At 31.0% G+C, this 13,933-nt stretch overlaps 1 protein-coding gene across 1 annotated transcript; it reads right to left on the bottom strand.

Annotated features, from left to right (window-relative positions):
• Nucleotides 1-126: 126 nt before the first annotated feature.
• On the bottom strand, nt 127-3,135 carry LOC114946104 (Phosphoglycerate mutase 5). The gene is made up of 5 exons (XM_029322542.2): nt 2,617-3,135; nt 2,330-2,508; nt 1,238-1,452; nt 1,020-1,150; nt 127-943 (listed from the first exon to the last, which is right to left on the bottom strand). The coding sequence occupies exons 1-5, from the start codon at nt 2,781-2,783 to the stop codon at nt 793-795; spliced, it is 843 nt and encodes a 280-aa protein (XP_029178375.1). The 5' UTR covers nt 2,784-3,135; the 3' UTR covers nt 127-792.
• Between the last annotated feature and the right edge of the window lie 10,798 nt (nt 3,136-13,933).

Here is a 13,933-nt window from a genome sequence, read left to right as displayed (position 1 = left end):
ATTTGTATATTAGATTTATGATTAACTTTTCTGGGTGTTTAGTCAAATATATATATAAAATTACCAATATCAAAACTGCAAGGTCACCAGATGATAATTAAAAATGAAAGTAGTTTAATCAACCAATTCTTGCAAATTTAAAACTTTATTCTTTACAACGTTTTGACCATAGGTTTCGGTTCTTATCAAGTGTGCTGTGTACTTAAGACCTTTAGTCTCTATATTATTAATTTTTTTGTTTTATAGTTAGAAATTCTATAATATCTCATCATTTATATTTATACAATTTCGTGTACGAGTATTATCCTAAAATATTATTTTTACAATAAAAATCAATATTCAAAATTCGCATCTGTACAATATCTTTAAGGCTTTTAGTTTTTTCACTGCAACTATATTGAATTAAGAATAAAGAATTAGAACAGAACTTTCGTGCTGACATATGAACAAATAATTTATCTTGCAAGAAAATAAACTCATGATTTAATTTGCAAGAAAAATTTATTTGGTTTATTTTGTAAGAAAATAAATTCATATGATTTATTTTGTAAAAAATAAATTTATATGATTGAATTTGCTTCTAGCATCATAATTCAATATGATAGCAGCAAAAGAATTTTTTAACATCATAGACTCAAAAAACGAGTGATCTCTGTGGTATAAAAATCGTACATGCAAACTTTTATGTATTGTAAAATATAATCTTAATATATGTATATACATATGTTTATTAATTAACCTTGATATTTATTATTGTTATGAATTATATATGATATGAATCGTGCTAGACCTTTAGCTAGACGTTATATTTTGTGGTAACATATGTCCTGTATCACCCAGAGAATAGAGTGTGACTCGACCACTGGGAAGGATGCAAAGCCAAGTAATGCTTCCATGTTTTAAGCCTATTCTTAGCCATGCTTCTGGTGGAAACTGCAATGCTCTTTAAAAAAGAGTATATATTGAGATATTATGTATGAAAAAATATTATGGAATCTGAGTAAAGGAGAAAATCTTACCGACAAACGAAATATCGGATGACATTTGCATGGCATACAAGAACAGTATATGAATCATACTCTTGACTAGGATCTGCACGATGGAAATACTTTCTAAATGCAGCTTCTATTCTAGCACCATCCTGGAAGAACTGGAACATAGTGTCTCATACAGGATTTTATTTTAACATCTCTTAATTATATTCAATAATGCAAATAATTAATTGTATCTTGCTTACATGTTTTTCAGATTTCCAATGACCAATAGGTGGCTCTGGAGGTATAGGCGCACCTTCGATTAACATATTATCATCTTCAACTGGCACATTTACAAGACTCTTTTCTATAATTTTAGAAGTCTCCAAAGCACGTGTCATCGTAGATCTTACTATCAATGAGTAAGGCAGATTTAACTCTGCTAATCTTTTTCCCGTTACTTCAGCTTGCTTCCTGCCTTTATAATAACCATATTTTTAATTGTAATTTTATCATGATATATATATATCTTTTCACTGAATTTTACCTTAACTGAAATTGGTTATATAATCTCAAAATAATAGTTAAATTTATTTCAGTTAGAATAGAATTCAATGTACATATATGATATATTTATATACATATTTATATTGATGTGTATGTGATAAGTGTAAAATTAAGAAAAAATAGTAAAAATTTATATAGAAAGCTCAAATACAATTATTTGTGTTGCTAATCTCTTGGGAAAATAGCATTGAAAATACTAGTATTAAATCTTTTCATTTAATGTTAGTTTTAATATGTAAAATAATTTAATTATGCAATGGGGTTTTAATTACGCAATGATGGAATAAAACATGCAGTACTGCAAGTCATTACATACTTTTTACAAAATAACTTATTAGCCATCTTCTAATATGACATCATGGAAGATATAAATATCTAAATAGAAAGCATGTTATCTTAGTAATACAGAAACATAAACAACATAATATTTTGTACAAATTCTATTATTATATGTCCTTTATTTTTGTAAAGGACATATAATAATAGAATTTGCACAAAATATTATTGTAAATCCCTGCCTAAGCTGGGATCTATAAAAATAATAAAGCTTTATCAGCAAGTAAATATAATTAAATAAGCAGCATTAAAAGTTAAAAGAAACATTTTACATGCTTTATATTATTAAAAGAAAGATTTCATAATGTATTAAAAATAGAAGAATGACAATAGCCTAATGCTGTGTAATTTTGTGAATCAAAAATTTAAAAAATCACACTTTTAAATTGACCTTTATGCTATTTTAACGTATTATTCAAACTTTTATCGATCATATAACAGTTACAGCGTACCAAGTTCAGTAAGCACTCTTTCAGCATCTGTCTTTCCATCTGTCTGATATTGCCCATGTCGAATCAAAAATATATGTCGCACAACCTTTGCTTTCTTTGCCTCAATCTTTTCATTACATTTATTCTCATCGTTCTCATTATTTATTGGCATTGGCTTCACCAGGCTCTTTGGATCCCTCCTGCAAATATAAGTACAAATATAAAACTTAGCAAAGGAGTTTGCTTTCAAGTTATTCCTTAACTCAAAAGCTTAATAGTACAGTAAATGTAACAAGAAAATAAATCACCTGTCCCAATTGTGATCCCATTTCACTGAAGGTATATAATTCGTCGTCCAAGAATTGTGCACTTGACAGGACTTCTTATTAACGTGTGCATTGTAATAATATAATACTGTGCCGCTTATCGCACCTAATCCTAGAGCCCATTTACGCAAATGTGAAACATTCGGCATTTTTATTTAAATTTTTTAAAAATATAAAAAAATTATGAGCACTATCAAAGTTATGAAAATCCGCATAAAATGTCACTCTTTTTGCCTTGCTCCGTTTCTTTTCTTCTTTATTTATCGTATTTTCCTCCACAAATAGGATACAATATCATGCTCCACTTTTTTCGTTAAACTTATCGAAATAACGCCAAATTAAATATAATGAGCTCGAGTCATCACGCAAACGACAGTAAATCAGTAAACATGTTGAAAAATGACTGTACATATATTTATTACACGTGTGCGAAGTGTGCAAAGATAGACGCTGTAAAAGCAAAATATCCTCAGGGAATTTTAAAAATTGCGATTCAAAGTTGTCATCCTTTTCGCGCTGTTCTGCCTAAGGGTGCGATTACATGGACGCGCGGAAACGCGGAAACGCGGAAGAAAAAGTAACTAAACTTTACTAGAGTCCCGCATTTCCGCGCGTTCCGTTCCGTCTGTTTTGATTGCCTTATATTACATGGACACAGATTAATAGACAGATCGCCAAAGGTCTGGATGAAGGAGAGACCAGCATTTCTCACTGATTTCAGTGCCATATCGTAGTAGTGGTCAATGCAGTAACTATTAATACGTTCCCAAGATAAGAGCGTCTCATGCTCATGAACTCGTCCGGCGGCATGTACGAGATTTATCTTTTCGTAGCGTTCGCGTATTTCGGAAAGGACAGAATTTTATGATGTTATAAATAAATAAATAAATAAAATATTAACCTGACCTATTATAATTATTTTTTAATAAATGTTTCATTATTATTATCATCTAAGTCTAAGTCGTTTAATTAATTTTTAGTTTTTTAATAATTAATTTAATTTATTCTAATCATTTTAATATGTGAAAAATACTAATACGTATACGTTTTATAATGAATTAATATATTTCGAGAGTCGAATTATATATTTTTAATAATATAAAAGTGTTCAAAAATTATATTTGACTTTTAATTTTAATTATTTTAGCAAAGAGTTCCGAAATCTCTTACACACATAATGGGGATTTTTTTCATCCATATAATTCGCAATTAAGTATATATGTTAATTATTAATTTTAATAAAATAAAAATTAAAATTAAAGGTCAAATATAATTTTTAAACACAAATATATTAAATTAATTATAAAACGTATACCCATGATAGTATTTTTCTCGTACAAAAATAATTAGAGTAAATTAAATTAATCATAAAAGATTAAAAATTAATTAAAGAATTTAAACTTATATTTTATATAATAATAATAAAACATTTTATTACGTCAAACCGTCGTGAAATAATTAAATAAAATTTGCTAGTTACGTCAAAGTCAAGTTTTCTAAGCTTATAAAACATTTTATTAAAAAATAGATTCAATAAATAGAGGTACATGTTATATATATACTTATATTTATTGAATCTGTTTTTTTTATAAAATGTTTTATTATTATCATATATAATATAAATTATTTAATTATTTTTTTATTTTATTATGAGTAATTTAATTTATTCTAGTTATTTTTGTACGAGAAAAATACTATCACGGGTATACGTTTTATAACGAATTAAATATATTTATGTTCAAAAATTATATTTGACCTTTAATTTTAATTTTGTATTTTATTAAAATTAATAATTAACATATATACTTAATTGCGAATTATATGGATGAACAAAATCCCTATTATGTGTGTAAGAGATTTCGGAACTCTTTGCTAAAATAATTAAAATTAAAAGTCAAATATATATATTTTATAAATTAAACTTCGGCTCGTATACAATTAAAATATGTGATATAATAAAAGGCCAACTTAACGAGCTTATATGCTATTAATTGAAAAATTTTTTATTAATTTACGTCATAATATACAAAAGTTAAGATAAACGTTTCGACTGTACGACAGTCTTTTTCAATATCAATGATATTGAAAAAGACTGTCGTACAGTCGAAACGTTTATCTTAACTTTTGTATATTATGACGTAAATTAATAAAAAATTTTTCAATTAATAGCATATAAGCTCGTTAAGTTGGCCTTTTATTATATCACATATATTAAAAGTCAAATATAATTTTTGAACACTTTTATATTATTAAAAATATATAATTCGACTCTCGAAATATATTAATTCATTATAAAACGTATACGTATTAGTATTTTTCACATATTAAAATGATTAGAACAAATTAAATTAATTATTAAAAAACTAAAAATTAATTAAACGACTTAGACTTAGATGATAATAATAATGAAACATTTATTAAAAAATAATTATAATAGGTCAGGTTAATATTTTATTTATTTATAACGTCATAAAATTCTGTCCTTTCCGAAATACGCGAACGCTACGAAAAGATAAATTTCGTACATGCCGCCGGACGAGTTCATGAGCATGAGACGCTCTTATCTTGGGAACGTATTAATAGTTACTGCATTTACCACTACTACGATATGGCGCTGAAATCAGTGAGAAATGCTGGTCTCTCCTTCATCCAGACCTTTGGCGATCTGTCTATTAATCTGTGACATGGAGCACATTTTGAGCGGAAAAGCGGAACGGTATAGTGACAAATAGACATTTGTATTAATTTTTTAAATTTATATTTACTTAATTCATTGTAATTCCTTTTAATATGTTCATTTTTTCAACTTATCTATTGAATACAAGCATTTTAATCAATAAATATAGTTAAATATTAATATTTTATAATTCCCCGTTCCGCTTTTCCGCTCAAAATGTGCTCCATGTAATATAAGGCAATCAAAACAGACGGAACGGAACGCGCGGAAATGCGGGACTCTAGTAAAGTTTAGTTACTTTCTCTTCCGCGTTTCCGCGCGTCCATGTAATCGCACCCTTAAGGGTCGACAGGCGACATGGTGGAGACGCCTATCGGCCGACCGGGAATTACGGATTCGTTCATCCAATATATTAGCCAAAATACTTAATGAATCTTATTAAATTTACGATATTCTTAATCAGTAGGATTGTCCGCAGGGAGACAAAGATCGATTTTTTGGAAAAAAGATAAATATAAACAGAGAGAAGGATGAGAGTGGTCATCCCCTCGATTTAGCTGCAACCGGAATTCAAAGCGCCTCTATGTGCACAAAACGTGCACATTGAACTACGTAGCCATGTGCACGATGCTCCCGAGTGGTAACAGGCTATGTGCACGGTACGTGGTTCGATTCCGTGCTATGTGCACAGATGAGCGCCAGTAACACGTAGCTGTTAAAGGAGATGAGTTCGAGACCTCGCAGGGCCAATTTTTTTTTTTTTTTTTTTTTAGTACGACTATATTTGTCAATTTAATGAAATCCTTTTAATTATTGTGGAATAAAGAGATAAAATGCATTTCTCAAGCGTACGCGAGAAAATCGAAATCAAAAATAATGAGTGCCGTATAAATACATATGGAATAGAGCGTTATATCGAAGAGCGTGTGGCGTAGCGTTAAGGGGCTAGACACGTACCGTCGAGGTTAGAGGTTCGATTCTCAAGGAGTGACTTTTTTTTTTAATATTTTTTTATTTTAAATAAAATTTTTTTTTTCCATAAAATGTAATTTTTACACAAAATAAATGTAAATAACACGATTTATTTACTTATAACACGTATATTACAAAAATGCATTTTTCTTTGCCTCAAAAAGCCGTGAAAAGCCGTCTGTAGAATAGCTGTATGCGATAGGAACTTGTATGATTATCTGTTTAATTAAAAATTATCCGATTTATGTCGTGTTTGGTGTCGTTGAAATCGCAAAAATCTCAATAATCCATTAATATTATTTTCGAATAGATAAAATGCAAAATAAAGGTTTTAGTTTTTCACTTATAAGATGTTTATATTTGTGAATTGCCATGGATGGGGAAGCCTATTGTTCGAGAGTTCGGAACGTTCTTTGATCTCGATACTCGGGCGCTCGGGCCCGCTTATCTTTTCGAGCTCATCTCACAACTCGTCGTGTGCGAGAGAGAAAGCGAGACTGCGAGTATAGAGCGAGCGAGAGGACCTATCATCAAAGAAAGTTCCGAACTCTCGAACAATAGGCTTCCCCATCCATGGCAATTCACAAATATAAACATCTTATAAGTGAAAAACTAAAACCTTTATTTTGCATTTTATCTATTCAAAAATAATATTAATGGATTATTGAGATTTTTGCGATTTCAACGACACCAAACACGACATAAATCGGATAATTTTTAATTAAACAGATAATCATACAAGTTCCTATCGCATACAGCTATTCTACAGACGGCTTTTCACGGCTTTTTGAGGCAAAGAAAAATGCATTTTTGTAATATACGTGTTATAAGTAAATAAATCGTGTTATTTACATTTATTTTGTGTAAAAATTACATTTTATGGTAAAAAAAAATTTTATTTAAAATAAAAAAAATATTAAAAAAAAAGTCACTCCTTGAGAATCGAACCTCTAATCTCGACGGTACGTGTCTAGCCCCTTAACGCTACGCCACACGCTCTTCGATATAACGCTCTATTCCATACGTATTTATACGGCACTCATTATTTTTGATTTCGATTTTCTCGCGTACGCTTGAGAAATGCATTTTATCTCTTTATTCCACAATAATTAAAAGGATTTCATTAAATTGACAAATATAGTCGTACTAAAAAAAAAAAAAAAAAAAATTGGCCCTGCGAGGTCTCGAACTCATCTCCTTTAACAGCTACGTGTTACTGGCGCTCATCTGTGCACATAGCACGGAATCGAACCACGTACCGTGCACATAGCCTGTTACCACTCGGGAGCATCGTGCACATGGCTACGTAGTTCAATGTGCACGTTTTGTGCACATAGAGGCGCTTTGAATTCCGGTTGCAGCTAAATCGAGGGGATGACCACTCTCATCCTTCTCTCTGATATAAAATTCATAATATAACTTGGGGAGATGCGCAGCTAGCAGCGGGTAAGGTTGGGTTAGCCACGAGATCGTATTTAATTTATTATAAATTTTTAAGAGCAATAATGCAAAATTTGACTCTTTGTCTCCCTGCTTTATTATATAAAGAATATATTAAAAAATATTTCACGAAGCTACGTAACTTCTTTTTATGTAATATTTGGGATGAACAAATCTCACTAGATCTATACTCATGGGGAAATTTTCGTGGTAACATACTGACAGCTTGACAAGGAGAGAGTATCATTCTATCTTTGTCTCTCTTGCATTTGATATGTGTAAAATCAGTATAAATACAAAAACCAATATATTACGCACACGAATGAGAAATATTTTACATCTGCTCATTATATATAAAAATATAAAAGTAATGCAAATTAAATTTCACATTTATTTATAATAGTATTGTGAGGTAGTAACACATATGGAAATCTTATAAGATAAATGCTGTACATCGATTAGCGTAATATTATGATTACAAGTCGCAATAAACGATTTTGCTAATATATTATTTTGAATAAAAATTTTATAAAAACAAATAAAAATAAAATGAATAAATTTTATTCATTCTTTGTTTTTTTCTATTATTTTTTCTATTATTTGAATAAAAGGCGTATCGTATGTAATAGATAAATAATAATTTATATATATGTATATATTGTGGGCATTTTATATATATTTTATTTATTTCCGTGTACGTATAAGAGAGAACGAAAACGAGAGAGACTTTTGACGACGAGATTATTGAATCTCCGTATTTTGTTTATCGACCTTTTACCGAGTGCTTATTTGTAATACTTATTTGTCGAGAGCGTTCGGAGCGATATTTTGTTATTCTGAGAAAACCAAAAACACATCTCTTTGTGATAAACGAGGACAACGTTGATTGGTCCGATATTTCGGGTGGGAATACTTTTAACGCCGGGTATTTATATGCCGACTTTTGGTATCGAGGGAGCTCTCTCTTCTCGGAACTCACAACGAACGACAACGAAAGAAAAAGACACAGCTCGGAAGAATCATCGGAGTGAAGACTGATAAAGCTCGGACAATTAAACGATAAACATATATATAGCGTTGGAATAAATTGAGAAACCTTTGCTCCTATCCGGACGAAATTAATATCCTGACCAAATATCTTTCGAATATAAATATATTCTCGACTACAACATCAGAAGTGGGATCGTGGCCTGCCCTAGCGTCGGAGGAGACTGAAGTCTGACGACAGGAACATTCAAAATGGAAACGGGAAATGAGATGACCGTGGCCGAGTTGAAAGACGCTCTTCGTCTACGAGGACTGACTACTAGTGGAGCAAAAGCCGAGTTGATAAAACGGCTGAACGAGCATAACCCGAGCGTGTGGAGAGAGCTGGAAGAGGAACGAGGACAGGTGCGGCGTGAAGTTGTCTTGAGCCCTGGGTGTTCGCGTCAAGTCGCGGAGGACGGCGGAACATTGACGGCGGGCGAGGAGGCACGTGCGTCGGAGGACAGGAGCTTCACGGCATTGAACCTGGAGGAAAGCGTCGCTGTGATGAGGCGAGAGCTAGAGCTGCTGAGACGTGAGAAGGCGTGTTGGCAGAGAGAGCAGGAACTGATGCGGCGGGAATTAGAGATTACGAGAAGGTCCCCCGCACCAGGAAGTAACGCGGCATCGGAGGGCAGCGTTACGTCGTTGACAGCAGGCGGAGTTCGCAATATTAAAGAACTGCTGCCCGAATTCGACGGATCCGAAAATACCTTTTGGAGGTGGAAGCAGCAACTCCAATTGTTGAAGCATACGTACAACTTGGACGAGAACTCCACACGGATACTAGTCAGTTCGAGGTTGAAAGGACGTGCCCTCGCTTGGTTCTACTCAAGAGCCGAGTACCTCGTATTGAACATGGAGGAGCTGCTCAAAGAAATGGAGCAGATGTTCGACCTACGTCCGGGAAAGCTGGTGATGAGAAGGGAATTCGAATCGCGAATCTGGAGGGCTGGTGAATCATTTTGTGATTACTACCATAGCAAAATGATTCTAGCTAACAGAGTGCCGATCGCAGAAGACGAAATCCTGGACTACATCATCGAGGGCGTGTCGGATCAACAATTGAGAAACCAGGCGCGTATGCTGAATTGTCGAGAAGGGATCGATCTACTCAAGGCGTTCGAAAAGATTCAACCTGAAGGAAGGAAGGCGAGTGATGCCAGGACGAACAAGGATGGATTGAGGACCACCGGCAGTAGGGGGACTGATGCGCTGGCGGCTGGAGGAGCGAGAGAGTGTTACCGGTGTCATGAGGTGGGGCACCTTGCGGCCCAGTGCAAAAAAGTGCCGAATAAAAAAGCGTGTTTTGTGTGCGAGTCGACGGAGCATTTTGCGAGGGAATGCCCGAGACGTGGTCAGGCTTCGACATCGGAGGCGGCGAGAGACTTTGCGCGCGCCGCCACGATGAATGTGGTGCACCCGGTGGATCTCCCGAAACCCTACACGATACGCGTGAAAATTACGTCCCTGAACGCGAAAGACAGGTACGTGTATATGCTGGACGCGATGGTTGATTCGGGGTCACCAATTAGTCTTGTGCGTGGCGATGTGATTCCGTGTGAATCACATTTTTCTAATGTAAACGAGCGATCGTTCTGCGGCATTAACGGGTCACGATTGAGAATTGACGGTACTTTTCGCGGACAATTGGAAGTTAGCGGCGTGCGAGTCGAGATAAAGTTTCACGTGGTACCGTGTAGTGCAATAGAGTTCGATGTTCTCCTGGGAAGAGATTTTTTAGACTGTTCGCAATTGCATGTTACAATCGGAGAAACATTTAAAATCGAGAGCACCGAAGAAACGCGCGCGATTAACGCATTAATGCACATCGACTGCGATAATAATTCTATTCAAGCGTGTGACGAGCTGAGGATTAATCCTACGATCGGAGAAACATTTAAAATCGAGAGCACTGAAGAGACGCGCGCGATTAACGCATTAATGCACATCAACTGCGATAACAATTCTATTCACGCGTGTGACGAGCTGAGGATTAATCCTACGATCGGAGAAGATGCGTCGGCACAAATCAAAGAAGTATATGAATCGGGTTATCTCGGGAAAATGCGAGTAGACGAAAATATTGCTTCTGTTGTTGATTGCCCGGTGCCGCGAAACGCCAAGGACGTACAACGTTTTGTTGGACTGGCTAGTTATTTTCGCCGATTTATTCCTAATTTCTCTCTGTTAGCGAAACCATTGTACGATTCTATAAGAAAGAATGCGATATTTAAATTCGAATCTCACGAAAATGCGTGCGAAAAGATATGCGAAGCGCAGCGAAAGGGCGCCGAACGTTATAATTTGCGCAGAAAAGCGGCCCATAAATATAGCGTTGGCGATTATGTCGAAATATGTAATGTAGAAACGGCGGCCGGAATAAATAGAAAATTAATATCAAAATATAAAGGCCCGTATACCGTGAAAAAATTTCTGGATCGCGATCGTTGCGTTATCACCGATGTTGATGAGTTCCAACTAACGCAGCGGCCCTATACAAGAATACGAGCACCGGATTAGATGCGCCCGTATATAAGTGTATGATTTTGTATGATTTTTGAAAAGACATGTTATTTATATTGTGTTCGATAATTTTGATAATAACGTTGACCGGGACGGTCAAAAAATCAGGAATGGCCGAGCTGTGGGCATTTTATATATATTTTATTTATTTCCGTGTACGTATAAGAGAGAACGAAAACGAGAGAGACTTTTGACGACGAGATTATTGAATCTCCGTATTTTGTTTATCGACCTTTTACCGAGTGCTTATTTGTAATACTTATTTGTCGAGAGCGTTCGGAGCGATATTTTGTTATTCTGAGAAAACCAAAAACACATCTCTTTGTGATAAACGAGGACAACGTTGATTGGTCCGATATTTCGGGTGGGAATACTTTTAACGCCGGGTATTTATATGCCGACTTTTGGTATCGAGGGATCTCTCTCTTCTCGGAACTCACAACGAACGACAACGAAAGAAAAAGACACAGCTCGGAAGAATCATCGGAGTGAAGACTGATAAAGCTCGGACAATTAAACGATAAACATATATATAGCGTTGGAATAAATTGAGAAACCTTTGCTCCTATCCGGACGAAATTAATATCCTGACCAAATATCTTTCGAATATAAATATATTCTCTACTACAATATTGAAATTAATATATATATATATATATATATATATATATATATATATAAATTTCAAAACGTATAATTATATATTTATATAAATTATCTATCTATTTAATCTATTACACATGATACATCTTTTATTCAAATAATAGAAAAAATAATTAATAGAAGAAGAAAACAAAGAATGAAGAAAATTTATTAATTTTATTCTTTTTGTTTTTATATTTTTTTAATTTTTATTCAAAATAATATATTAGCAAAATCATTTATTGACTTGTGATCATATTATGCTAATCGATGTACAGAATTCATCTTATATGATTTTCATGTATTAACTACCTCATAATACTAGTATAAATTAATGTAAAATTTAATTTCCATTACTTTTATATTTTTATATGGGATGAGCAAATGTAAAATATTTCTTATCCGTGTGCGTAATTTATATTAAAATATAATTATTATATAAATAATTAAAAAAATATATATAATAAATAATTTATTATATTTATAAAAAAATTTATGTAATAAATTGTCTGTATAATATTTTACTTATTTATAAAATGTATTTTATAAATAAATAAAAAAATAAATGAATTAGATAAATATGATAAATTAGTGAATGTGGTAGGAAATGTCATATTTATTTTTTAGTCAATATATAAATTAAATGTTTATTAAATTTAATCTTAATTTAAATTATATATTGATTAAAAAATAAATGAATTAGATAAATATGATAAATTAGTGAATAAGGTAGGGAAATAATTTTTTTTCTATAAATTAATTATAAAATTTGAATATAAATAAATTTTTATAAAAAAATTTTTAATGATTAATTAATATTTAAAATAATTATTTTAATAAAAATTATAATAGATAATTTTATTTATATTATTAATAAATTTAGGTGCCAGCAATTGCGGTTAAACTGATGATAAGAATAAATAATTTTAATAATTTAAAGAATATAAAAAGGAGATTTAAATATTTTTTTTTTAATTTTATTTATAGTGAAATGTAATAATTTTAGTTAATAAAAAAAATTTATTTTGGAAAATTTATTTCTAATTAAGTTTAAAAAGAAATTAGGATTAGATACCCTATTATTTAAATAAAAATAAAATTAATTAAATATTAAATGTAAAGCATTAAAAATAAAAAATTTGGCGGTAATTTATTATATTAGAAAAACTTGTTGATTAATTTGATAATCCACAAATGGATTAACTTAATATAAATATTTTATATATTGTTGAAAATTAAATTAAGAGATTTTAATTATAAATTTATATTATAAATTAAATTCAAATCAAAATGTAGAATTATTAAGATTTAGATGAGTTATATTGAAAAATATTTTTTTTGTAAATAATATCTAAATTTATTATTTAAAAAGAATTTAAATGTAAATTTATAAAAATTTATAAGTTGAATTATATTTAAATTATGTACAAATTGCCCGCCGTTCTTATTAATTATGATTTGTAAGAAAAGTCGTAACAAAGTAAATATATTGGAAAATGTATTTAAAATAAAAAAAAATTTTAGTTTATTTAAAAATATTTTATTTACATTGAAAAGATTAATGATTTAATATGATTTATTAAAATTAAAAAAAAATTAAATTTAAATATTTATGAAAAATTTAATATGATTTGTGTGTGTGATTATTTTAATTAAATAAAATTATAATAAAAAATTAAATAGAGTTAGTTTTTGAATTGTTGAAGTATTTAAAAAAATTAAATAAATATTATAGATATAAGTAATGTAAATGAAAATTTAAAATAAATTAATTAATTAAATAAAAATAAATTTTATTAATTGTACCTTTTGTATCAGGGATTATTAAATTTTGTTGTTTATTGGAATAATTTAAATTTCTCGGAATAAAATGAGTTAAATAAAATATTAAAGTTAATGTATAAAAATTATTTTAAATATTTATTTGAAAAAGATATTTTAATCCACTTTTATGATATCTAGTTTTTTTTATATAAATTTAATTTATATATAAATCATTTACAATTAATTAAATTA

Source organism: Nylanderia fulva, unplaced genomic scaffold (assembly GCF_048542155.1).
Source record: "Nylanderia fulva isolate GAGA-0341 unplaced genomic scaffold, ASM4854215v1 Scaffold7, whole genome shotgun sequence".
Lineage (NCBI taxonomy): Eukaryota > Metazoa > Arthropoda > Insecta > Hymenoptera > Formicidae > Nylanderia > Nylanderia fulva.
This window is presented reverse-complemented; position numbering and strand designations above follow the sequence as displayed.

Coding starts and splice junctions, on each gene's coding strand:
- LOC114946104 (XM_029322542.2), bottom strand. CDS start 2,783: ATGCCGAATGTTTCACATTTGCGTAAATGGGCTCTAGGATTAGGTGCG. Junction 1,151..1,237: donor ATTGGAAATCTGAAAAACAT/GTAAGCAAGATA, acceptor ACTATGTTCCAG/TTCTTCCAGGATGGTGCTAG. Junction 944..1,019: donor ATCCGATATTTCGTTTGTCG/GTAAGATTTTCT, acceptor TCTTTTTTAAAG/AGCATTGCAGTTTCCACCAG.